Source organism: Oncorhynchus masou, chromosome 5, assembly GCF_036934945.1.
Source record: "Oncorhynchus masou masou isolate Uvic2021 chromosome 5, UVic_Omas_1.1, whole genome shotgun sequence".
Taxonomy (NCBI): domain Eukaryota; kingdom Metazoa; phylum Chordata; class Actinopteri; order Salmoniformes; family Salmonidae; genus Oncorhynchus; species Oncorhynchus masou.
In genome coordinates, this window is record NC_088216.1 from 61,325,996 (window position 1) to 61,346,907 (window position 20,912).

The 20,912-nt window shown below is 42.5% G+C and overlaps 1 protein-coding gene across 2 annotated transcripts in view; it reads left to right on the forward strand.

The window, feature by feature from the left end:
- The window catches only part of LOC135540041 (nuclear ubiquitous casein and cyclin-dependent kinase substrate 1-like), a 34,386-nt gene extending 13,864 nt beyond the window's left edge, over positions 1 to 20,522 (forward strand). Inside the window, exons 5-8 of one of the 2 annotated variants that reach the window (XM_064966350.1) lie at positions 4,750 to 4,899; positions 5,008 to 5,154; positions 15,524 to 15,682; positions 15,837 to 20,522. In XM_064966350.1, the coding sequence (XP_064822422.1) occupies positions 4,750 to 4,899; positions 5,008 to 5,154; positions 15,524 to 15,682; positions 15,837 to 16,114 (734 nt within the window). In that variant the 3' untranslated portion in view covers positions 16,115 to 20,522. The remainder of the gene's footprint in view (positions 1 to 4,749; positions 4,900 to 5,007; positions 5,155 to 15,523; positions 15,683 to 15,836) is intronic. The other variant, XM_064966352.1, reaches the window with a different exon arrangement.
- Positions 20,523 to 20,912: the final 390 nt, after the last annotated feature.

A 20,912-nucleotide genomic window follows, 5' to 3' on the forward strand; every position in this document is an offset into this window, starting at 1 on the left:
AGAGCTCAGCTTTGTCACATTTTCAATGTGTTTTTCCAAAGACAACTTGTTATCAATCCAGATACACAAGTTCTCATAGTGAGAAACTTGCTCTATTTGGAGGGCAAATACTCAGGTCCCCAGTCAACATTATGGGACCTAGAGAACAGCATAAAGTTGGTTTTATTAGCATGTAACACCAAGTTAAGATCCGGAAGTTATGAGTCAATCATGCTGAAGGTCACGAATGGCCTGCTACAACTTATAACTTATCTGGCCTGCCATAACTTATCTGCGTAGAGATGAATTTTGTTATTTTTTTATGCCTTTATTTAACTAAGCAAGTCAGTTAAGAACAAATTCTTATTTTCATTGACGGCCTAGGAACAGTGGGTGAACTGCCTTGTTCAGGGGCAGCTCAGGGATTTGATCTTGCAACCTTTCGGTTACTAGTCCAATGCTCTAACCACTAGGCTACCTGCCGCCCGATGGAAATGCTATTAACACCTGTAACATTCAATGCCATTTATATACAACGTGAACAACAATGGCCCCAAAATTGAACCCTGGGGTACACCATTAAGCACTTCAAGAAATGTGGATTTAACCCCGTCTATCATAATAGCCTGGGTTCGGTCACTAAGAAAATTCTGAAACCACAAACGGGCATCAGTGCTAAGGACTAACACAGACAACTTACTCAGTAAGGTGGAATGATCAACTGTATCAAAGACCTTTGACAAATCTATAAATAGGGCAGCACAATTCATCTTAGCATCCAAAGAATTTACAATATAATATACAACAGATGTGGTTACAGTAATATTTATGTGGCTTGGTCTAAACCCTGATTTGATGTACATTCAAAATACAGTTCACAGATCTTATTATTTAAAGTGAAAAGAAAAGAAAAAAAGAAGAAAGTTGCACATTCACCAAGGATTCAATAATCTTAGCTAGACACGGAAGCCTTGATATGGGACGATAGTTGTCAAGATCACAACAATCACCTCCCTTATGTAGCGGCAGCACATTTCCACACTTAGGAATATTTCCTGATAAGTGTTTAATCTAAAGATGTGGGTTATTGAACCAACAATGACCTGGATCCAAATGGTCGGCCCTGTAGATTTCTTAATGTCAACAACCCATTGTTTGTGAATTGCCGAAAGGAAAAACCCTGACTGACATTATCTAAATTATTCAGTAAAGCTCCCCCATCAACATCCAGTATATTCTCGCATTGAGTAGGCTTTTGAATTCTCACATTGAGTAGGCTTTTGAATTCTCACATTGAGTAGGCTTTTGAATTCTCACATTGAGTAGGCTTTTGAATTCTCACATTGAGTGGGCTTTTGAATTCTATCGGCAGAAATTGAATGTTGATTTAATTAATTATTTATATCAATGTTATCAGTTATAGGGCCAAACTCTACATTCATTTGTAAGGGAAGAGTAGAGGAAGTACAACCCTTTTAATGATTTCAGTTTTCCAGATCTTATAGGGATTTCCAGTACAATCAGGAGTGTTTTTAATTTAATAATCAGATTTAGCTTTTAAACACACAATTCTCAATTCACTGAAGGATTGCCAGTCCTTGCGGAGTCAGTATTCTAGCCATAGCCCAGGAAGCGTCTCTATTGCGTATGAACTCAGATAATTCAGGTTGTGAAGCAATGGGTCTACCTATTTTGAACAGTTAACTTCCCGGATCCGGGATCCTATTTATAGCCTCAAGCTCATTAGCATAACACAACGTTAACTATTTATGAAAATCACAAATGAAATGAAATAAATATATTTGCTCTCAAGCTTAGACTTTTGTTAACAACACTGTCATCTCAGATTTTCAAAATATGCTTTTCAACCATAGCTAAACAAGCATTTGTGTAAGAGTATTGATAGCTAGCATAGCTATAAGCCTAGAATTCAGCCAGCAACATTTTCACAAAAACAAGAAAAGCATTCAAATAAAATCATTTACCTTTGAAGAACTTCAGATGTTTTCAATGAGGAGACACTCAGTTAGATAGAAAATGTTCAGTTTTTTCAAAAAATATTATTTGTGTAGGACAAATCGCTCCGTTTTGTTCACGTTTGGCTATGAAAAACCCCCTGTATCCAGTTATAGCCTCAACCTCATTAGCATAACGTAACGTTAACTATTTATGAAAATCGCAAATGAAATGAAATGCATGTGCTAGCTCTCAAGCTTAGCCTTTTCTTAACAACACTGTCACCTCAGATTTTCAAAATATGCTTTTGAACCATAGCAAAACAAGCATTTGTGTAAGAGTATTGATAGCTAGCGTAGCATTTAGCGTAGCATTTAGCGGGCAACATTTGCACAAAAACCAGAAAAGGATTCAAATAAAATCATTTACATTTGAAGAACTTTGGATGTTTTCAATGAGGAGACTCTCAGTTACATAGCAAATGTTCAGTTTTTCCTGAAAGATTCTTTGTGTAGGAGAAATCGCTCCATTTTGTACATCACGTTTGGGTACCAAAAAAAATGAAAATTCAGTCATCAAAACGGCGAACTGTTTTCCAAATTAACTCCATAACATCGACTGAAACACGGCAAACGCTGTTTAGAATCAATCCTCAAGGTGTTTTTCACATATCTCTTCATTGATATATCGTTCGTGGATGTCTACTTTCTCCTGTGAATCGCTTGGAAAAAGACGTGCAGCTGAAGATGACGCACCAATTTCGACGGAGGACACCGGGCGGACACCTGGCAAATGTAGTCTCTTATGGTCAATCTTCCAATGATATGCCTACAAATACGTCACAATGCTGCAGACACCTTGGGGAAACGATAGATCGGACAGGCTCATTCCTTGCGCATTCACAGCCATATAAGGAGACAATGAAAAACAGAGCCTCAAAAATCCTGCTCATTTCCTGTTTGAAGTTTCATCTTGGTTTCTCCTGTAGCATCAGTTCTGGGGCACTCACAGACAATATCTTTGCAGTTTTGGAAACGTTAGGGTGTTCTCTTTCCAAAGCTGTCAATTATATGCATAGTCGAGCATCTTTTTGTGACAAAATATTGCGCTTAAAACGGGCACGTTTTTTTATCCAACAATGAAATAGCGCCCCCATAGATGTAAGAGGTTAAAAATATATATATATTTATTTATTTTTTATTTTATTTCACCTTTATTTAACCAGGTAGGCTAGTTGAGAACAAGTTCTCATTTGCAACTGCGACCTGGTCAAGATAAAGCATAGCAGTGTGAATAGACAACACAGAGTTACACATGGAGTAAACAATTAACAAGTCAATAACACAGTAGGAGGAAAAAATAGTCTATACATTGTGTGCAAAAGGCATGAGGAGGTAGGTGAATAATTACAATTTTGCAGATTAACACTGGAGTGATAAATGATCAGATGGTCATGTACAGGTGGAGATACTGGTGTGTAAAAGAGCAGAAAAGTAAATAAATGTAAACAGTATGGGGATGAGGTAGGTAAATTGGGTGGGCTATTTACCGATAGACTATGTACAGCTGCAGCAATCGGTAAACGGGGCATGCTTATCTGCAGTGATGTTAAACAGTCAAAGTGATTAAGAGCAAATTCAGAATCCAGTATAGAGAAGATACCATCAAGATCACAATGGTAGAGGTGTTAATGTCTCTGTAATAATGCGTGTTTTAGTCCTATGAGTCCTAACATCTCTAATACAAACAATAGGACAGTGGTCACTAATGTCCAGGGAGAAAACACCACTAGCCACACATTTCTCTGCAGTATTTGTAAACATCAGGACAGATTTGGTCATGTGGACTTGGTAACCAACTGGGTGAGGTTTAGGTTATTATAAAAAATCCTTTAAACGGTCTTGGGTTCCTCAGGACACGTTAAAGTCACCAGTGACAAAGTCAGCGGGACTAGTTAACAAACGTTTCTTAGGGCGGTAGACTCCCAGAACAGTTACGTTAGAATTAGAACCTAATTGAAGACTTGGCTAGATATGTGAATTGTTTAGGATTGGAAGTAGCCTTTAAGAGACACAGGAAGGTGACTTTTTGTATAGATGGCAACACCGCCACCTTTGCCCGTTCTATCAGCACGAGTACTCTAAGACCATCAATAGTAACCTCAGAATCCACATTTATTTCAGTTAACCAGGTTTCTGATAAAATACAAATACCTGGATCTGCATGGGAATCCCAGATCTTGATGTAGTCCATTTTTTGCAAAATGCTGCAAATATTTGATTAATAATTGGGCTAAGTAAATTTTGACTCATCATTACCACTTTCATTACATGGGATGTGCAAATTTACAAGCATCATGCTCTCCCTCTGTGTAAAGACATTTGACTGCAACCAACCACAGCGCAATCAAATTGTACCGGAGGCGGGACAGGCGGCAGACTGAGTTTCCCTGATATCGTTCGCTTTGTGACTGACAGGCGCCTAATCAATAGATCACTAGAAGATGCATATCGTTCATTCTAGCGGGAGAGCGCTCGACAGACAAGTGAATTGAAACTTTTTAAATGGAAAGTAGCCTAGTTAATATGAAGTCAAAGTAGATATTCGTCTGTGACTGGCTGGTTTAGCCGACCCGGCGCTAATGGAAAACACTATCAAGGACGGAAGGGGACTAGGGCTATGGGAAGGGGACTAGGGCTATTGGAAGGGGACTAGGGCTATGGGAAGGGGACTAGGGCTATGGGAAGGGGCCCAGGCTAGTGGCCAGGAGTTATGTGACCGGGCTACTGCTAATGTTTTTCTGTTTGGTTGCAGATGACTTTGGCAGTGATGAAGACAACGACTTTGGAGAGGAAGATGACGAGGATGGAGGGAGCGACTACGAAGCTAAACGAGGCAAAAAGGGAAAGACAGCCAAGGTGGCAAAGCCCACTAAGAGGACACCCAAGAGAAAACGACCCACAGGTAAGACTCATACACTGAGGTGTCAGTGGTAAGACTCATACACTGAGGTGTACGCCAGTTATAATATGACTGTGTGTTATAACCTGGCTACACATTTCTGTATGTTAGATGACAGTGATGAGGAGGTGAGTCGTAAGGTGCGTACAGTGCGCCAGGCCGCCACCAAGGCTGTGTCTAAACAGAGAGAGATCTTGCTGGGAGACGGAGGCAGTGAGGACGAGGAACGTGAAGACAAGGAGGAGGCCTTCGCAGACCGTAAGTCAACCACTCAAAACAAAACGGGCCTACCCGGACCTAACCCTTGATCATGACTCTGTTCCATTACATTACAAATAAGTATTTGAATTGAAGGCATAGGCCTGGGCAATATGGCCATAATATAATATGGTATTATTATTATTTTTAAATAATTCACTGTATAAAATTTGCTTAGTGCATGACCCTGGGGTGGCAACACATATATTCTAGTGATTTAAATAGGTCTTTCTTATTTCTTATTGTTTTATACTGTTCAATTCAACTTCAAGAAAAGACAAACTAGCTGTTTGCAGATGTAAGAAACACAAACGAATAAGGTAATTGTAGTAAGCTAGTGGATTTATATTAAGAAGCAAAGTGAAAATGTCATTGTCATCAACATTGTATGTGCTGAAATGACCATGCAGACTGAGTGTCTTGGGGTCGAGGAATAAGAAATGCGTTCCTTGAGTGAGGGGGCGGGGCTAATTCTGTGTGGAAAGCTGCATTTGGACTTTGCTGTTAGCCTTCAAAATTAAATTATGCCATTGACAGTGATGCAAATAAATAGTACAATTATGCCATGAGGTTGGAATGTTATAGAAAATCAACAAAATACTATTTGTTAAGTTTCGGCGCCGACAGAGATGGCTGCCTCGCTTCGTGTTCCTAGGAAACTATTTTTTAAAAATATGTTAGTATTTTTTTTAAATATGTTATTTCTTACATTGTTACCCCAGGAAATCTTAGGTTTTATTACATACAGTCAGGAGGAACTATTGGATATAAGAGCGACGTCAACTCATTACGACCAGGAATACAACTTTCCCGAAGCGGATCCTCTGTTTGGTCCATCACCCAGGACAATGGATTGGATCCCAGCCAGCGATACAAAACAATAGTGCCGCAGAACGGGCAGACGGAGCGGTCAGGCTCCGTAGACGGGCACACCGCCCACCTCTCCCGAGCCTACTACTTGCCAATGTCCAGTCTCTTGACAACAAGGTTGATGAAATCCAAGCAAGGGTTGCCTTCCAGAGAGACATTAGAGACTGTAACGTTCTTTGTTTCACGGAAACATGGCTCACTCGAGACACGCTATCGGAGTCGGTACAGCCACCTGGTTTCTTCATGCATTGTGCCGACAGAAACAAGCATCTCTCTGGTAAGAAGAAGGGCGGGGGTGTATGCCTTATGATTAACAAGATGTGGTGTGATAACATACAGAAACTCAAGCCCTTCTGTTCACCTGACTTATAATTCCTTACAATCAATTGCCGACCGCATTATCTACCAAGAGAATTCTCTTCGATTATAATCACAGTCGTGTATATTCCCCCCCAAGCAGACACATCGATAGCCCTGAAAGAACTTCATTTGACTCTATGTAAACTGGAAAACACATATCCTGAGGCTGCATTTATTGTAGCTGGGGATTTTAACAAGGCTAATGTGAAAACAAGGCTCCCTATATTTTACCAGCATATCGATTGCACGACCCGGGCTGGCAAAACCCTGGATCAGTGTTATTCTAAATTCCGCGACGCATATAAAGTCCTCCCCCGCCCTCCTTTCAGAAAAGCTGACCAAGACTCCATTTTGTTGCTCCCAGCCTATAGACAGAAACTAAAGCAGGGAGCACCCGTGCTCAGGTCTGTTCATCGCTGGTCCGACCAATCGTATTCCATGCTTCAAGATTGCTTCGATCACGTGGACTGGGATATGTTCCGCATAGCGTCGAACAACAACATTGATGAACACGCTGATTCGGCGAGTGAGTTTATTAGCAAGTGCATCGGTGATGTTGTACCCATGGTGTCTATTAAAACATTCCCCAACTAGAAACCGTGGATTGATGGCAGCATTCCTGCAAAACTTTTAATCAGGGCAAGGTGACTGGAAACATGACCAAATACAAACAGTGTAGCTATTCCCTCCGCAAGGCAATCTAACAAGCTAAGCATCAGTATAGAGACAAAGTGGAGTCGTAATTGAACAGCTCAGACACGAGGTATGTGGCATGGTCTACAGTCAATCACGGACTACAAAACAAAAACCAGCCCTGTCGCGGACCACGATGTCTTGCTCCCAGATAGACTAAACAACTTCTTTGCTCGCTTTGAGGACAATACAGTGCCACTGACACGGCCCGCTACCAAAGCCTGTGGGCTCTCCTTCACTGCAGCCAACGTGAGTAAAACATTTAAACGTGTTAACCCTCGCAAGGCTGCAGGCCCAGACGGCATCCCCGGCCACATCCCCAGAGCATGCGCAGACCAGCTTGCTGCTGTGTTTACGGACATATTCAATCAAACCTTATCCCAGTCTGCTGTTCCCATATGCTTCAAGAGGGCAACCACTGTTCCTGTTCCCAAGAACGCTAAGGTAACTGAGCTGAATGACTACTGCCCCGTAGCACTCACCTCTGTCATCATGAAGTGCTTTGAGAGACTAGTCAAGGACCATATCACCTCGACCCTACCTGACACCCTAGACCCACTACAATTTGTTTACCGCCCCAATAGGTCCACAGACGACGCGATCATACTGCACACTGCCCTAACCCATCTGGACAAGAGGAATACCTATTTAAGAATGCTGTAAATCGACTACAGCTCAGCATTTAACACCATAGTACCCTCCAAACACACCATTAAGCTCGAGACCCTGCCAGCCCTGTGCAACTGGGTCCTGGACTTCCTGACGGGTGGTGGTGAGGGTAGGTAACATCTCCACCCCGCTGATCCTCAACACTAGGGCCCCACAAGGGCGCATTCTCAGCCCTCTCTTGTACGCCCTGTTCACCCATGACTGCGTGGCCATGCACGCCTCCAACTCAATCATCAAGTTTGCAGAAGACACTACAGTGGTAGGCTTGATTACCAACAAGATGACCTACAGGGAGGAGGTGAGGGCCCTCAGAGTGTGGTGTCAGAAAAATAACCTCACACCCAATGTCAACAAAACAAAGGAGATGATCGTGGATTTCAGGAAACGGCAGAAGGAGCACCCCCCTATCCACATCGACGGGACAGTAGTGGAGAGGGTAATAAGTTTTAAGTTCCTCGGCATACACATCACGGACAAACTGAAAAGGTCCACCCACACAGACAGTGGTGAAGAATGTGCAGCAGCACCTCTTCAACCTTAGGAGGCTGAAGAAATTTGGCTTGTCGCCAAAAAGCACTCACAAACTTTTACAGATGCACAATCGAGAGCATCCTGTCGGGCTGTATCACCGCCTGGTACGGCAACTGCTCCGCCCACAACCATAAAGCTCTCCAGACAGTAGTGAGGTCTGCACAACGCTTCACTGAGGGCAAACTACCTGCCATCCAGGACACCTACACCACCCGATGTCACAGGAAGGCCAAAAAGATCAAGGACAACAACCACCCGAGCTACTGCCGGTTCACCCCGCTATCATCCAGAAGGCGAGGTCAGTACAGGTGCATGAAAGCAGGGGCCGAGAGACTGAAAAACAGCTTCTATCTCAAGGCCATCAGACTGTTAAACAGCCATCACTAACATTGAGTGGCTGCTGCCAACATACTGACTCAACTCTAGCCAAAATTAATGTAATAAATGTATCACTAGCCACTTTAAACTATGCCACTTTATATAATGTTTACATACCTTACATTACTCATCTCATATGTATATACTGTACTCTATACCATCTACTGCATCTTGTTTATGCATTAGGGGCATACTTATTTCACTGTACAGCCTTACCTATGGATAGTGGATCAATGACATGGGGTATCAGTCTACTCAGTAACACCCAGAGAACATTAGCGTCGTAGCTCTTACACGGAACCCAAACCGGCTGCGCGCGTGTGCCACCGTGCTCGATCATGCATAAATGTATTTTGTCCCCCTATAACAAATGCGATCATGACACGCAGGTTAAAATATCAAAACAAACTCTGAACCAATTACATTAACTTGGGGGCAAAAGAATTCAACATGTATGGAAATTTAGCTAGTTAGCTTGCACTTGCTAGCTAATTTGTCCCGGGATATAAACATTGAGTTATTTTACCTGAGATGCATCAAGGTCCTCTACTCCGATAAATAATCCACACATAAAACGGCCAACTGAATCGTTTCTAGTCATCTCTCCTCCTTCCAGGCTTTTTCATCTTTGAATTTATATGGTGATTGGCATCTACACTTACATAGTATTACCACGATGACCAACAAAACATTTCGTTTTTCAATCACCCACGTGGGTATAACCAATGAGATGGCACGTGGGTACCTGCTTCTATAAACCAATGAAGAGAATGTAGAGGCAGGACTTGCAGCACGATCTGTGTCAGAATTAGGAATGACTTCTATTTTATCCCTTGGCATCGCAGATGCTCGTTGGCGGGCGCGAGCAGTGTGGGTGCAATAATTGAATAACATGGATTTCTACATTTATTTTGCGACGCATGCGACATGTCTGGTCAGCATGTGATTGTGGAACTCTGAAACAACTGTGAATTGAGCCACAGTTATTGTCAACCAATGTGTATTGAACACTATTCCTGAGGAGAAACAATACTGCATGGATGTTTTGGAGTCTGATAACTCTGAGGAGGACGTTGGAGAAAAATCTCTTTGGTATTGAGTAGACTGATTTCCCATTTCATTGATCCCCAATCCTTAGGTAAAGCTGTACAGTGCAATATGAATGTCAATGCACACAATAGGCTGACTGGGTAAGTCATTTCACACAGTCACTCCCGCGATAAGAGCTACAACGCTAACATTTGCGTAAACTCTTAAGTTGTGTTCTGTGGGTGTCACCGAGTAGACTGATACCCCCATTCCATTGCTTCACTTCCAACCTTGTTTAACATGATCTAGTATAAATATGTCATGATTCCACCAATTGTAACCATCACTTTCAAAGAGGTACTTTTATTTTGAAGGCAATCTGCAAATTCCACTACTGTGCCTAATCTTTATTGTGGCTAGCTTCACAACACATCCTGGTCCGGTTGAGCCTCACTAGGCCAGACGAAGCTTGCTGGCTGCATATAACGTTAGCTTTGGTCAACCGGGTTAAGTAGCTGGCTAGCTATTTATTTTCATGAACTGAAGTACAATTTCAATAGGCGAAAAACAAGTGTCTACCTAGCTAATACTTACTCACAAGGATTCTGATATCATTGTTAAGAATAATTAAAATTACTGCAGTTTCTACTGGTCATTGCTAGCTAGCTACCCCAGAAGTTACGGGTGAATAAATACATCCTTATTACCAGCGCAGTATTGTAAACACATCGTTTGTGGCCGGTGTGCGCTTGTGTACAGCTCTGACAGTGCTACTGATAGTGTTGGCGCTTGCCTTGCACGTGAAAATTCAGCACACACAACATTCTATAATATAGTGTTATTTGACGTGTAACTTTTTTGACAGGCAAAGACCCAAAAGGCGTTCCATACCGGATACCTGTGTGTAACAGAAAAATACTGTTGGCTTCAAACGTGATAAGGCTGGCCTTAAGTGTGTTTTTTGCATTTGTGAAATTATTTTCATGTAATATGAAATTAAAGTGATTTATGGTTCTAGAACCGTATCACAATTGAGAATCGATTTGCGTTTAGATGTATTTATCTGTTTTGCCTGCCAGAGCCAGTCTACCGCTGAAAATAACAAGGTCCTTGAGGAGTAACGGTAACATTAGGCTCCTTAAGAGTACATTTTGGGCTTGGAATTACCAGGGACCTCAAGATACGATATTATCAGAAAATGACTTGTGGTTCTCACGATTTTTTTAAATGTATATACACACACTACCATTCAAAAGTTTGGGGTCACTTAGAAATGTCCTTGTTTTTGAAAGAAAGGCACTTTTTTATTTTTTCATAACATCAAATCGATCAGAAATACAGTGTAGACATTGTTAATGTTGTAAATGACTATTGTAGCTGGAAACGACAGATTTCTTTAAAAAAATGTTTTGTGGAATATCTACATAGGCATATAGAGGCCCATTTATCAGCAACCATCACTCCTGTGTTCCAATGGCACGTTGTGTTAGCTAATCCAAGTTTATCATTTTAAAAGGCCAATTGAAAATTAGAAAACCATTTTACAATTGTTATCATAGCTGAAAACTGTTGAAGCAAGAAGAAACTGGAAGAAAGAACTGCAAGAAAACTGGCCTTCTTTAGACTAGTTCAGTATCTGGAGCATCAGCATTTGTGGGTTCGATTACAGGAACAAAATGTCCAGAAACAAAGGACTTTCTTCTGAAACTCGTCAGTCTATTCTTGTTCTGAGTAATGAACGCTATTCCATGCGAGAAATTGCCAAGAAACTGAAGATCTCGTACCATGCTGTGTACAACTCCCTTCCCAGAACAGAGCAAACTGTCACTAACCAGAATAGGAGTGGGAGGCCCCGGTGCACAACTGAGCAAGAGGACAAGTACATTAGAGTGTCCAGTTTGAGAAACAGATGCCTCACAAGTCCTCAACTGGCAGCTTCATTAAATAGTACCCGCACAACACCAGTCTCAACATCAACAGTGAAGAGGCGACTCCGGGATGCTGGCCTACTAGGCAGAGTTCCTCTGTCCAGTGTCTGTTTTTTTGCCCACATTAATCTTTTCTTTTTCAAATCAAATTTTATTGGTCACATACACATGGTTTGCAGATGTTAATGTGAGTGTAGTGAAATGCTTGTGCTTCTAATTCAAAACGTGCACTAATATCTAACAAGGAATCTGAACAATTACCGTATACACACAAGTATAAATGAATGAATAAGAATATGTACATATAAATATATGGATGAGCCATGGCCGAATGGCATAGGCAAGATGCAGTAGATGGTATAGAGTACAGAGTATATACCTATGAGATGAGTAATGTAGGGTATGTAAGCATTGTTTAAAGTGACTAGTGATATATTTATTACATCCAGTTTTTAATTATTAAAGTGGCTAGAGATTTGAGTCAGTATGTTGGCAGCAGCCACTCAATGTTAGTGATGGCTGTTTTTCAGTCTCTCGGCCCCTGCTTTGATGCACCTGTACTGGCCTCGCCTTCTGGATGATAGCGGGGTGAACAGGCAGTGGCCCAGGTGGTTGTTGTCCTTGATGATCTTTTTGGCCTTCCTGTAACATCGGGTGGTGTAAGTGTCCTGGAGAGTAGGTAGTTTGCCCCCGGTGGTGCGTTGTGCAGAGCTCACTACCGTCTGGAGAGCCTTACAGTTGTGGGCGGCACAGTTGCCGTACCAGGCGGTGATACAGCACGACAGGATGCTCTCGTTTGTGCATCTGTAAAAGTTTGAGTGTTTTAGGTGACAAGCCAAATTTCTTCAACCTCCTGAGGTGTTATTGCGCCTTCACCCCACTGTCTGTGTGGGTGGACCTTTTCAGTTTGTCCGTGATGTGTATGCCGAGGAACTTAACGCTTTCCACCTTCTCCACTACTGTCCCGTCGATGTGGATAGGGGGGTGCTCCCTCTGCTGTTTCCTTAAGTCCACAATCATCACCCTGGGGCGGCAGGGTAGCCTAGTGGTTAGAGTGTTGGACTAGTAACTGAAAGGTTGCAAGTTCAAACCCCCGAGCTGACAAGGTACAAATCTGTCGTTCTGCCCCTGAATAGGCAGTTAACCCACTGTTCCCAGGCCGTCATTGAAAATAAGAATTTGTTCTTAACTGACTTTCCTAGTAAAATAAAATAAAAAAATCTCCTTTGTTTTGTTGACATTGAGTGTGAGGTTATTTTTCTGACACCACACTCAGGGGGCCCTCACCTCATCCCCGTAGGCCGTCTCGTTGTTGTTGGTAATCAAGCCTGCCACTGTAAACTGATGATTGAGTTGGAGACGTGCCTTGGAGTCATGGGTGAACAGGGAGTACAGGAGATGGCTGATAATGCACCCTTGTGAGTCCCCAGTGTTTAGGATCAGTGGGGTGGAGATGTTGTTTCCTACCCTCACCACCTGGGGGTGGCCCGTCAGAATGTCCAGAACCCATTGCACAGGGTGGGGTCGAAAACCCAGGGTCTCGAGCTTAATGACGAGTTTGGAATGTACTATGGTGTTAAATGCTGAGCTGTAGTCGATGACATAGGTATTCCTCTTGTCCAGATGGGTTAGGGCAGTGTCATTGCGATTGCGTCGTCTGTGGACCTATTGGAGCAGTAAGCAAATTGGAGTGGGTCAAGGGTGTCAGATAGGGGGGTGATATGATCCTTGACTAGTCTCTCAAAGCACTTGATGATGACAGCAGTGAGTGCTATAGTCATTTAGTTTAGTTACCTTAGCGTTCTTGGGAACAGGAACAATGGTTGCCCTCTTGAAGCATGTGGGAACAGCAGACTGGGATAAGGATTGATTGAATATGTCTGTAAACACACCAGCCAGCTGGTCTGCGCATGCTCTGAGGACGCGGCTTGGGATGCCTTCTGGGCCGGCAGCCTTGCGAGGGTTAACACGTATAAATGTTTTACTTTATTGGCCAGTCTGTGATATGGCTTTTTCTTTGCAACTCAGCCTAGAAGACCAGCATCCTGGAGTCGCCACTTCGCTGTTGACGTTGAGACTGGTGTTTTGCGGGTACTATTTATTAAAGCTGCCAGTTGAGGACTTGAGGCGTCTATCTCAAACTAGACACTGTAATGTACTTTCCTCTTGCTCAGTTGTGCACCGGGGCCTCCCACTACTTTTATTCTGGTTAGAGACAGTTTGCGCTGTTCTATGAAGATCTTCAGTTTCTTGGCAGTTTTCTCACCTTCATTTCTCAGAATAGGAATAGACTGATGAGTTTCAGAAGAAAGTCCTTTGTTTCTGGCCATTTTGAGCCTGTAATCAAACTCAAGTGCTGATGCTACAGATACTCAACTAATCTAAAGAAGGTCAGTTTTCTTGCTTCTTTAATCAGGACAACAGTTTTCAGCTATGCTAACATAATTGCAAAGGGGTTTTCTAATGATATACTTAAATTAGCTAACACAATGTGCCATTGGAACACAGGAGTGATGGTTGCTGGTAATGGGCCTCTGTATGCCTATGTAGATTTTCCATTAAAAAAAATCAGCCATTTCCAGCTACAATGGTCATTTAAAACATTAACAATGTCTACACTGTATTTCTGATCAATTTTATATTTTAATGGACAAAAAATGTGCTCTTCAAAAACAAGGAAATTTCCAAGTGACCCCAAACTTTTGAACGGTAGTGTGGTGTGCATATAAACTGTAAACTTGAGCAAAATAATGTTGCAATATTGTCAAAACCATGCAATCTCCATAGACAAACATTTGCAATAGAATGGCCCATTCTGAAGAGCTCAGTGACTTTCAATGTTGCACCACCATAGGATGCCACCTTTCCAACAAGTCCGTTTATAAAATTTCTGCTCTGCTAGATCTACCCCGGTCAACTGTAAGTGCAGTTATTGGGAAGTGGAAAAGTCTGGGAGCATTAACTGCTCAGCCATAAATTGATAGACCACACAAGCTCACAGAACGGGATTGCCGAGTGCTGTGGCGTGTAAAAATGGCCTGTCCTCGGTTTCAACACTCACTACCGAGTTCCAAAGAATGGTTCGTCGGGAGCTTCAAGAAATTGGTTTCCATGGACGAGCAACCGCACACAAGTCAAAGCTAACCATGCGCAATGCCAAGCGCCGGCCGGAGTGGTGTAAAGTTCGTCACCATTGGACTGGAGCAATGGAAACGCGTTCTCTGGAGTGATGAATCACGCTTCCCCATCTGGCAGTCCAACGGACAAATCTGGATTTGGTGGATGAACAGGCAAATGCTACCTGACTGAATGCATAGTGCCAACGGTAAAGTTTGGTGGAGGAGGAATAATGGTCTGCGGCTGTTTTTCATGGTTCAGGCCCCTTAGTACCAGTGAAGGGAAATCTTAACGCGGTAGTGTTCAATGACATTCTAGATTGAGTGCTTCCCAACTTTGTGGCAACAGTTTGGGGAAGGCCCTTTCCTGTTTCAGCATGACAATGCCCCCTGTGCACAAAGGAAGGTCCATACAGAAATGGTTTGTCAAGATCGGTGTGGAAGAACTTGACTGGCCTGCACAGAGCCCTGACTTCAACCCCAGTGAACACCTTTGGGATGAATTGTAATGTCAACAGCGAGCCAGGCCTAATTGCCCAACGTCAGTGCCCGACCTCACTAATGCTCGTTTGACTGAATGGAAGCAAGTCGCCGCAGCAATGTTCAAACATCTAGTGCAAAGCCTCCCAGAAGACTGGTGGCTGTTACAGCAGCAAAGGGGGGACCAACTACATATTAATGCCCATGATTCTGGAATGAGATGTTTGACGAGCAGGTGACCACATACTTTTGGCCATGTAGTGTATTTGTCAGGTGAAATTACCAATAATCACCACCTCGTCCTCCTCTCTCTAGCTGATGAGTCGGGCAGTGATGAAGACTTCATGGTTGAAGATGATGATGATAGTGACTATGGCCGCTCCAAGAGCAAGAGGAGCAGCAAGAAGGTGATCAAACGGAGCCGGCCAGAAAGGAAGGAAAAGAAATCCCCCAAACCACGACTAAAGGCCACTGGTAGGACCGCTCACCATGAATCAATCACCCATATTCTTCAGAACTGCAAGCATCGGTTGTTATATGCTTTTTTCAGATAATGTGTAAGTATCTTCCCAGCCTCATAACTTCATTGAATGAATGTGTATTCATAACTTTGTCTCTCCTCCCCCAGTGACCCCCAGCCCAATGAAAGGAAAGGGTAAAGGTCGCCCCAGTGCTGCCAAGGCCCTGGAGAAGAGCTCGCCCAAAGAGGAGGAAGAGGAGGAGCCAGAGAGCCCCCTGGAGGAAGAGGAGGAGGAGGAGGTGGTGGTGAAGAAGGACTCCTCCCCCACTCCCAAGAAAACAAAGGAGGCACCCGGGAAGGAGAAGAAGGAAAAGGAAGATGAGGAGGAGGAGGAGGAGGAAGAGGAGGATGGATCGGAAGAGGACGTGCCCTCTGGGGAAGACTAGACCCACAAGTCCCACCTCTCTTTCTCTCTCTCTTCCCCATTCCCTCTCTTTACCTTCTCAAGTTTTTGTTTCTCTTGGTTTAGAGTTTATTTTGGTTTCATTGGTGGCCTGGCTCAATGGTTTGAACCTCATGTGGATTTGTTGTTTAGTGTTTGTTGTTTAGTGTCTGGCTTCCCGTAATGACTGACTTCCCGTAATGACTGACTGACTGAGCACATCGTATCTGTGTGCATAAGAACATGCATACCATATGGCTGTGAGGGATGGAAGGAAAGAACAAGTGAGATTTTACTCCATCTCTCTGAACATGTCCCATTCTTCCATCCCTGTCCCCTCTGCTCAGCTACACCTCTACTGGCACCTCTCTTCTCTTTTTCATCTCCCTCTCCACAGTGGCTGCATTAGTCTTTCCTACACAAGTCTGTGTGACGCTCAGAAAACAGTTATTTGGACTTTGTTAGTTTGCCTTTCTGAGAGCTCCGTGCTAGTGGACATCTGTCCTCAACAGTCGCTTGAAGTGTAGAGTCATTCGTTTTTTCTTTCTGCTGATGTGTGTGCAAGTGAGCCTTCTATTAAAATATATATATATATATTCTAGTCATTTTCTTTATCTGCTGAGTTCTCCATTCCCCTCTCCATGTAATCTCTGGTCTGACATGACTGGATAGGTGAAAGCTATGTAGTATAACCCTTGCTTGACCTATCCAGTAGTGAAATATCAGTGATTACTGAGCCCTGGGCCTGTCTGGGTTAGGGTTTTCATCTCTATCCTGGTTTCTCAGTGGACTGCTGTTGTCCAATCAAAGCACTTTTTTATTTTTATTCACTGTGCCACAATACCCATTGGTTTAGTTACAGCCCAACGCTGACTAATCAGAGAAGGCCACACTGGAGACTCGGAGGGAGGATATGTAAGCGTGTTAGATTGTTCTCCCTTAGGTCCTGTGCCCACTCACCCCATAGCGCTGTGCCGACACTGACAAAGTGCTTTTTAAACTCAAACACTATGTTTTAAGGAAGCTTTTACGGTTGTTATTTTAAATGTTAACTTGGTTGAATTAATGCTGTTGTATTTCCACCTACTCCGAAGTTAAGCTCTGGCCCTGTGTCTTCACTATAACACATACAAAGCTTGTTTTGTTATTGAATATAGAACTGTCCAGTCGTGCTTTGAGATCAATTGTTTTGATTTTATTAAAGCAAATAGGCAGAATAATTGGCACGGGACAAATAACAATCAGCGCACACCCAACACATTTTTACATGATATTCAATATAACAGTACAAGGAACAGAGTTCAAGATCACTTTGGAGTAGCAGTGTGTTATTGTGCTTTAGACAGAGAGATTGCTCTGAGCTGTAAACGGTTAATTATGTCGTGAGAGGGGGTCATGGAAGCAGGTCTTAGATCAGCCCTAAGAGAGCCTGTTTGTTTGCTGTGTGCTGGTACTACCAGTGTGTGGTTGTGATGGAGCACACGCTCAGGGGGGTTGGTGTTTCCTCACCCTAGACCCTCTACCATTGGTTTGTGGTTCTGAGATTTTGGCTGCATCTGTGCTGGGCATGACACAAGCATAAACCATACACCCATGCCAACACACACTACCCTGGCATGGCCAGAGCATCCTTTCAATGTTCAACCCTTTGTGCCAGGCATCCACAAGCCTTTTTAATTGAATCGAGAGTTGTTTTTTTGAGAGCCCCTAAAATGAATTTTTTTTTTTGTTTGTTGTTGGTTTGTTTCAATTCTCTATTCAGATTTTTTGTAATGTTTGTTTTTTAAGAAAATAAATAAAATGTATCTTGATTTTAAAAAGAAAAGTCGACCCTATCCATCTGTTTTTCTGCTGGGTTTAGGCAAACTGGGGGAGCAGACCCAGCAACACCTTTCTGTTCCACTCTTCTCCTTTTCTCATTCTATCGCTCATCTCACGCGCTCTCCCTCTCCTGCACTCAGCTCATACTTACTCCTTCCCTCTCTCACACACACACACACACACACACACACACACGGCTCATTCACCTCAGACAGAAGTCAGGATGTTGATAGTCAACAGTGATGCCGGCATATGTTTTTCTCTATACCTCTCCTCTGCTCTCCTCTACAACCAATAAAAACTAGCTGCATTTCCCCTATTCTGCCCTTCACAGAGCTGATAGGACTGGATAAGTGACAGCAATAGAGCCCCACCGGGTGCCATAATACCCAGCGGTCAAACGGAAATGGTTCTAATTGTTTCTCCACCATACATTTTTAGAAACACTTAAAATAAGGGCTGTGTTTTGTTTAGGCTTACAGTGGTGATGTTTTGATAACCGTGTAAAATATCTCTCAGACAAGGTGACTTATTATATTTGGCTCTATTTACTGTGATTCGAAAATGCTAATTAGCATCAAAGTAGACATTAGCAAGACTACAAATCCCTGCATGTCATCTCAAGCTGACATCTTTGCTAACCGGTAAATTGTCAATGTAAAACTTGCACAAGACAGTTCACAGAATTGTCCATTTAAAGAAATGTAGCCAATTTATTAGTTAACCCAGAGATTCTTACCGTTTGCCTCGATTCAGGGGTCTTATCCAGATCATCATGGCGTTTGTAGTTCTTTATGATATCCACATTAGCAGCTAATTAGCATTTAATTTTAGGTGGGTAAATACAGGCCAATATATTAAGTCACATTGTCCTAGAGAGATTCACACAGTTATCAAAACGTCACGCCAGGGTAAGTCTACACGAAACAGTCCTTATTTTATTTGAAGTGTTTCTAACGTCCACTATGAGAAATGAATGGTGGAAAAACGATTGGAACCATTTCCTTTTTTGACCGCTAGGTATTATGACTCATACTGTGGAACTCTATATGAAGGAATTGAGGTCAAACCACTGCTTATGCCTTTCCGGTTGTTTCAGATCTGCAAATGGGAGTGTACACGGGCAGAAGTGAAAGAGAAGGCATGAAATGAGTGCAAGAGAACATTTGTTACTCCTCCCTGGGTTGAAAACATTTTTGAGCCAAACCTATGGTATTGTAAAGCATTCTTGGTCTGTGGGTTCATTATTGTTTTCGCTGAGAATAAAAGCTACTAGTAATTAAAACAAGTTTGGGAGCTTAAAGATTGACTCGGTTTCTTATTGCCTTATATTCCCTTGGTACTACTAAACTAGAGGGGCTCTCGGTATGGCGTAATACATGGGGATTGGAGGGATGTTAGTGTGAATACTAAACCTGGAGATCTGAAATGATTCCACCCGGCCTACAGGAGTGCTTAGGGCGTTGGGGCTAGTGGTCGCTTTGGAATTCCGCAAATGAGTGCTCTGCCTCGGATGTTGACCAACTGAAGCCATAGATCTAACATAGTGTTAGAGGATGACGTGGAGGGGATGTCATCAAAGAAAATAATGAAATAGATGTCCTAGCTGACTGAGATCAAAGCTGTTATTATACCAGGGGACCACTGTATGTATATATTTTTGGGCCTGTCTGTCAGACCCAATGATGTTCTGACCAGTACCAAATCGCTCAAGACTGCAAATATGTGCCCTAGAAGATGTTTCAGCAGACCCAAACCAAACTTTCCCTGGTACCCTCCTGACGGCAGTGGACAAGCGTTTATATGCCTAACTCTAAACTGGCCCCTATAGGTCCAAGCACTTCTGTAGATCAAAGATGGTTATTAGCAAATGTTGATGACAAAAATCAAACGTTATTGATTACCAAATTGCCTATTCAAGCCTTGGCTCCACATGAGCCTTCGGGTTAGGAGTAATTTGGATTGGTCATCTTAGTATAGGGCTTGTATCATGTTCCTGAATGACACAATGCTTGTACTGTGGGGTTTCTGTGTCCAGGCAGTAGGGGATCCCACACAGGGCTAGAAGGTCCATACTTTTAGGCTTCTTTTCTGCTAGTTCATCAAATGATTCATGCCACTGGTTGGCCAGTGAACTCTCTTACATGGTAAGATGTTTGAATCAGGGGAAGGATTGAAACCAGTAGTGCTGTGTACCTCCAGGCCCAGATTTGAATCCCCCTGTTTAACATGAACACATGACCATGATAAACAATGGATTTACTATTTCTTTCCCATCCTTTCTTCAATATCCCTGCATTTATATTGCTTTCATTTGTTTTTTTCTATGTATCTTAAATTGTACTGGCAATGTAAATGTAAGCAAAATTGTGATTCTTACAGGTGATTGCGCCGAGAAGCTTTTGTCAGTGTTGTGGAATGGGAACGCTGAACTGTTGAATATTTTGCATGTTGTGGAAAAGTGAGTAGCGACGATGATGGTAATGATGATGAAGGCAATATTGTGGTCTTAAAGTATTAACGACAACAATGATGTTGATGACATTTTGGTTTCCCGGCTTCTAATAAAGGCAACCTACTTTTTATACGGATTTAACTAGTTGTTTTGTGATGTCGAGCTCTGTGTTTCATGTGCGAGTAGGGTTGCACAGCTACCAGTATTTTAACAAAGTTACCAGAACATTTAGTAATTTTGGTAATTAACATGTCATCTATGGCAATCTTGGGTAACTTTGGTAATTTATACTTCAACTTTTAAATGTATTCATATAGAGTATAAATGTTCTATATCTGTGTCCATATTGTTCATGAGTTTCTAGTGGATAGACCATATGGTTAAAGAGAAAATAGCCTAATTAATTAAAAAAGCATTAACCAACAATGGCATTTTCAATTAACTCTGTTTTGGTGCCAACACATTAACAAAGACATATTGACATAGTAAAATAAATAAAAGTTTGTAAAAAAAAAAAAGCTGTCAT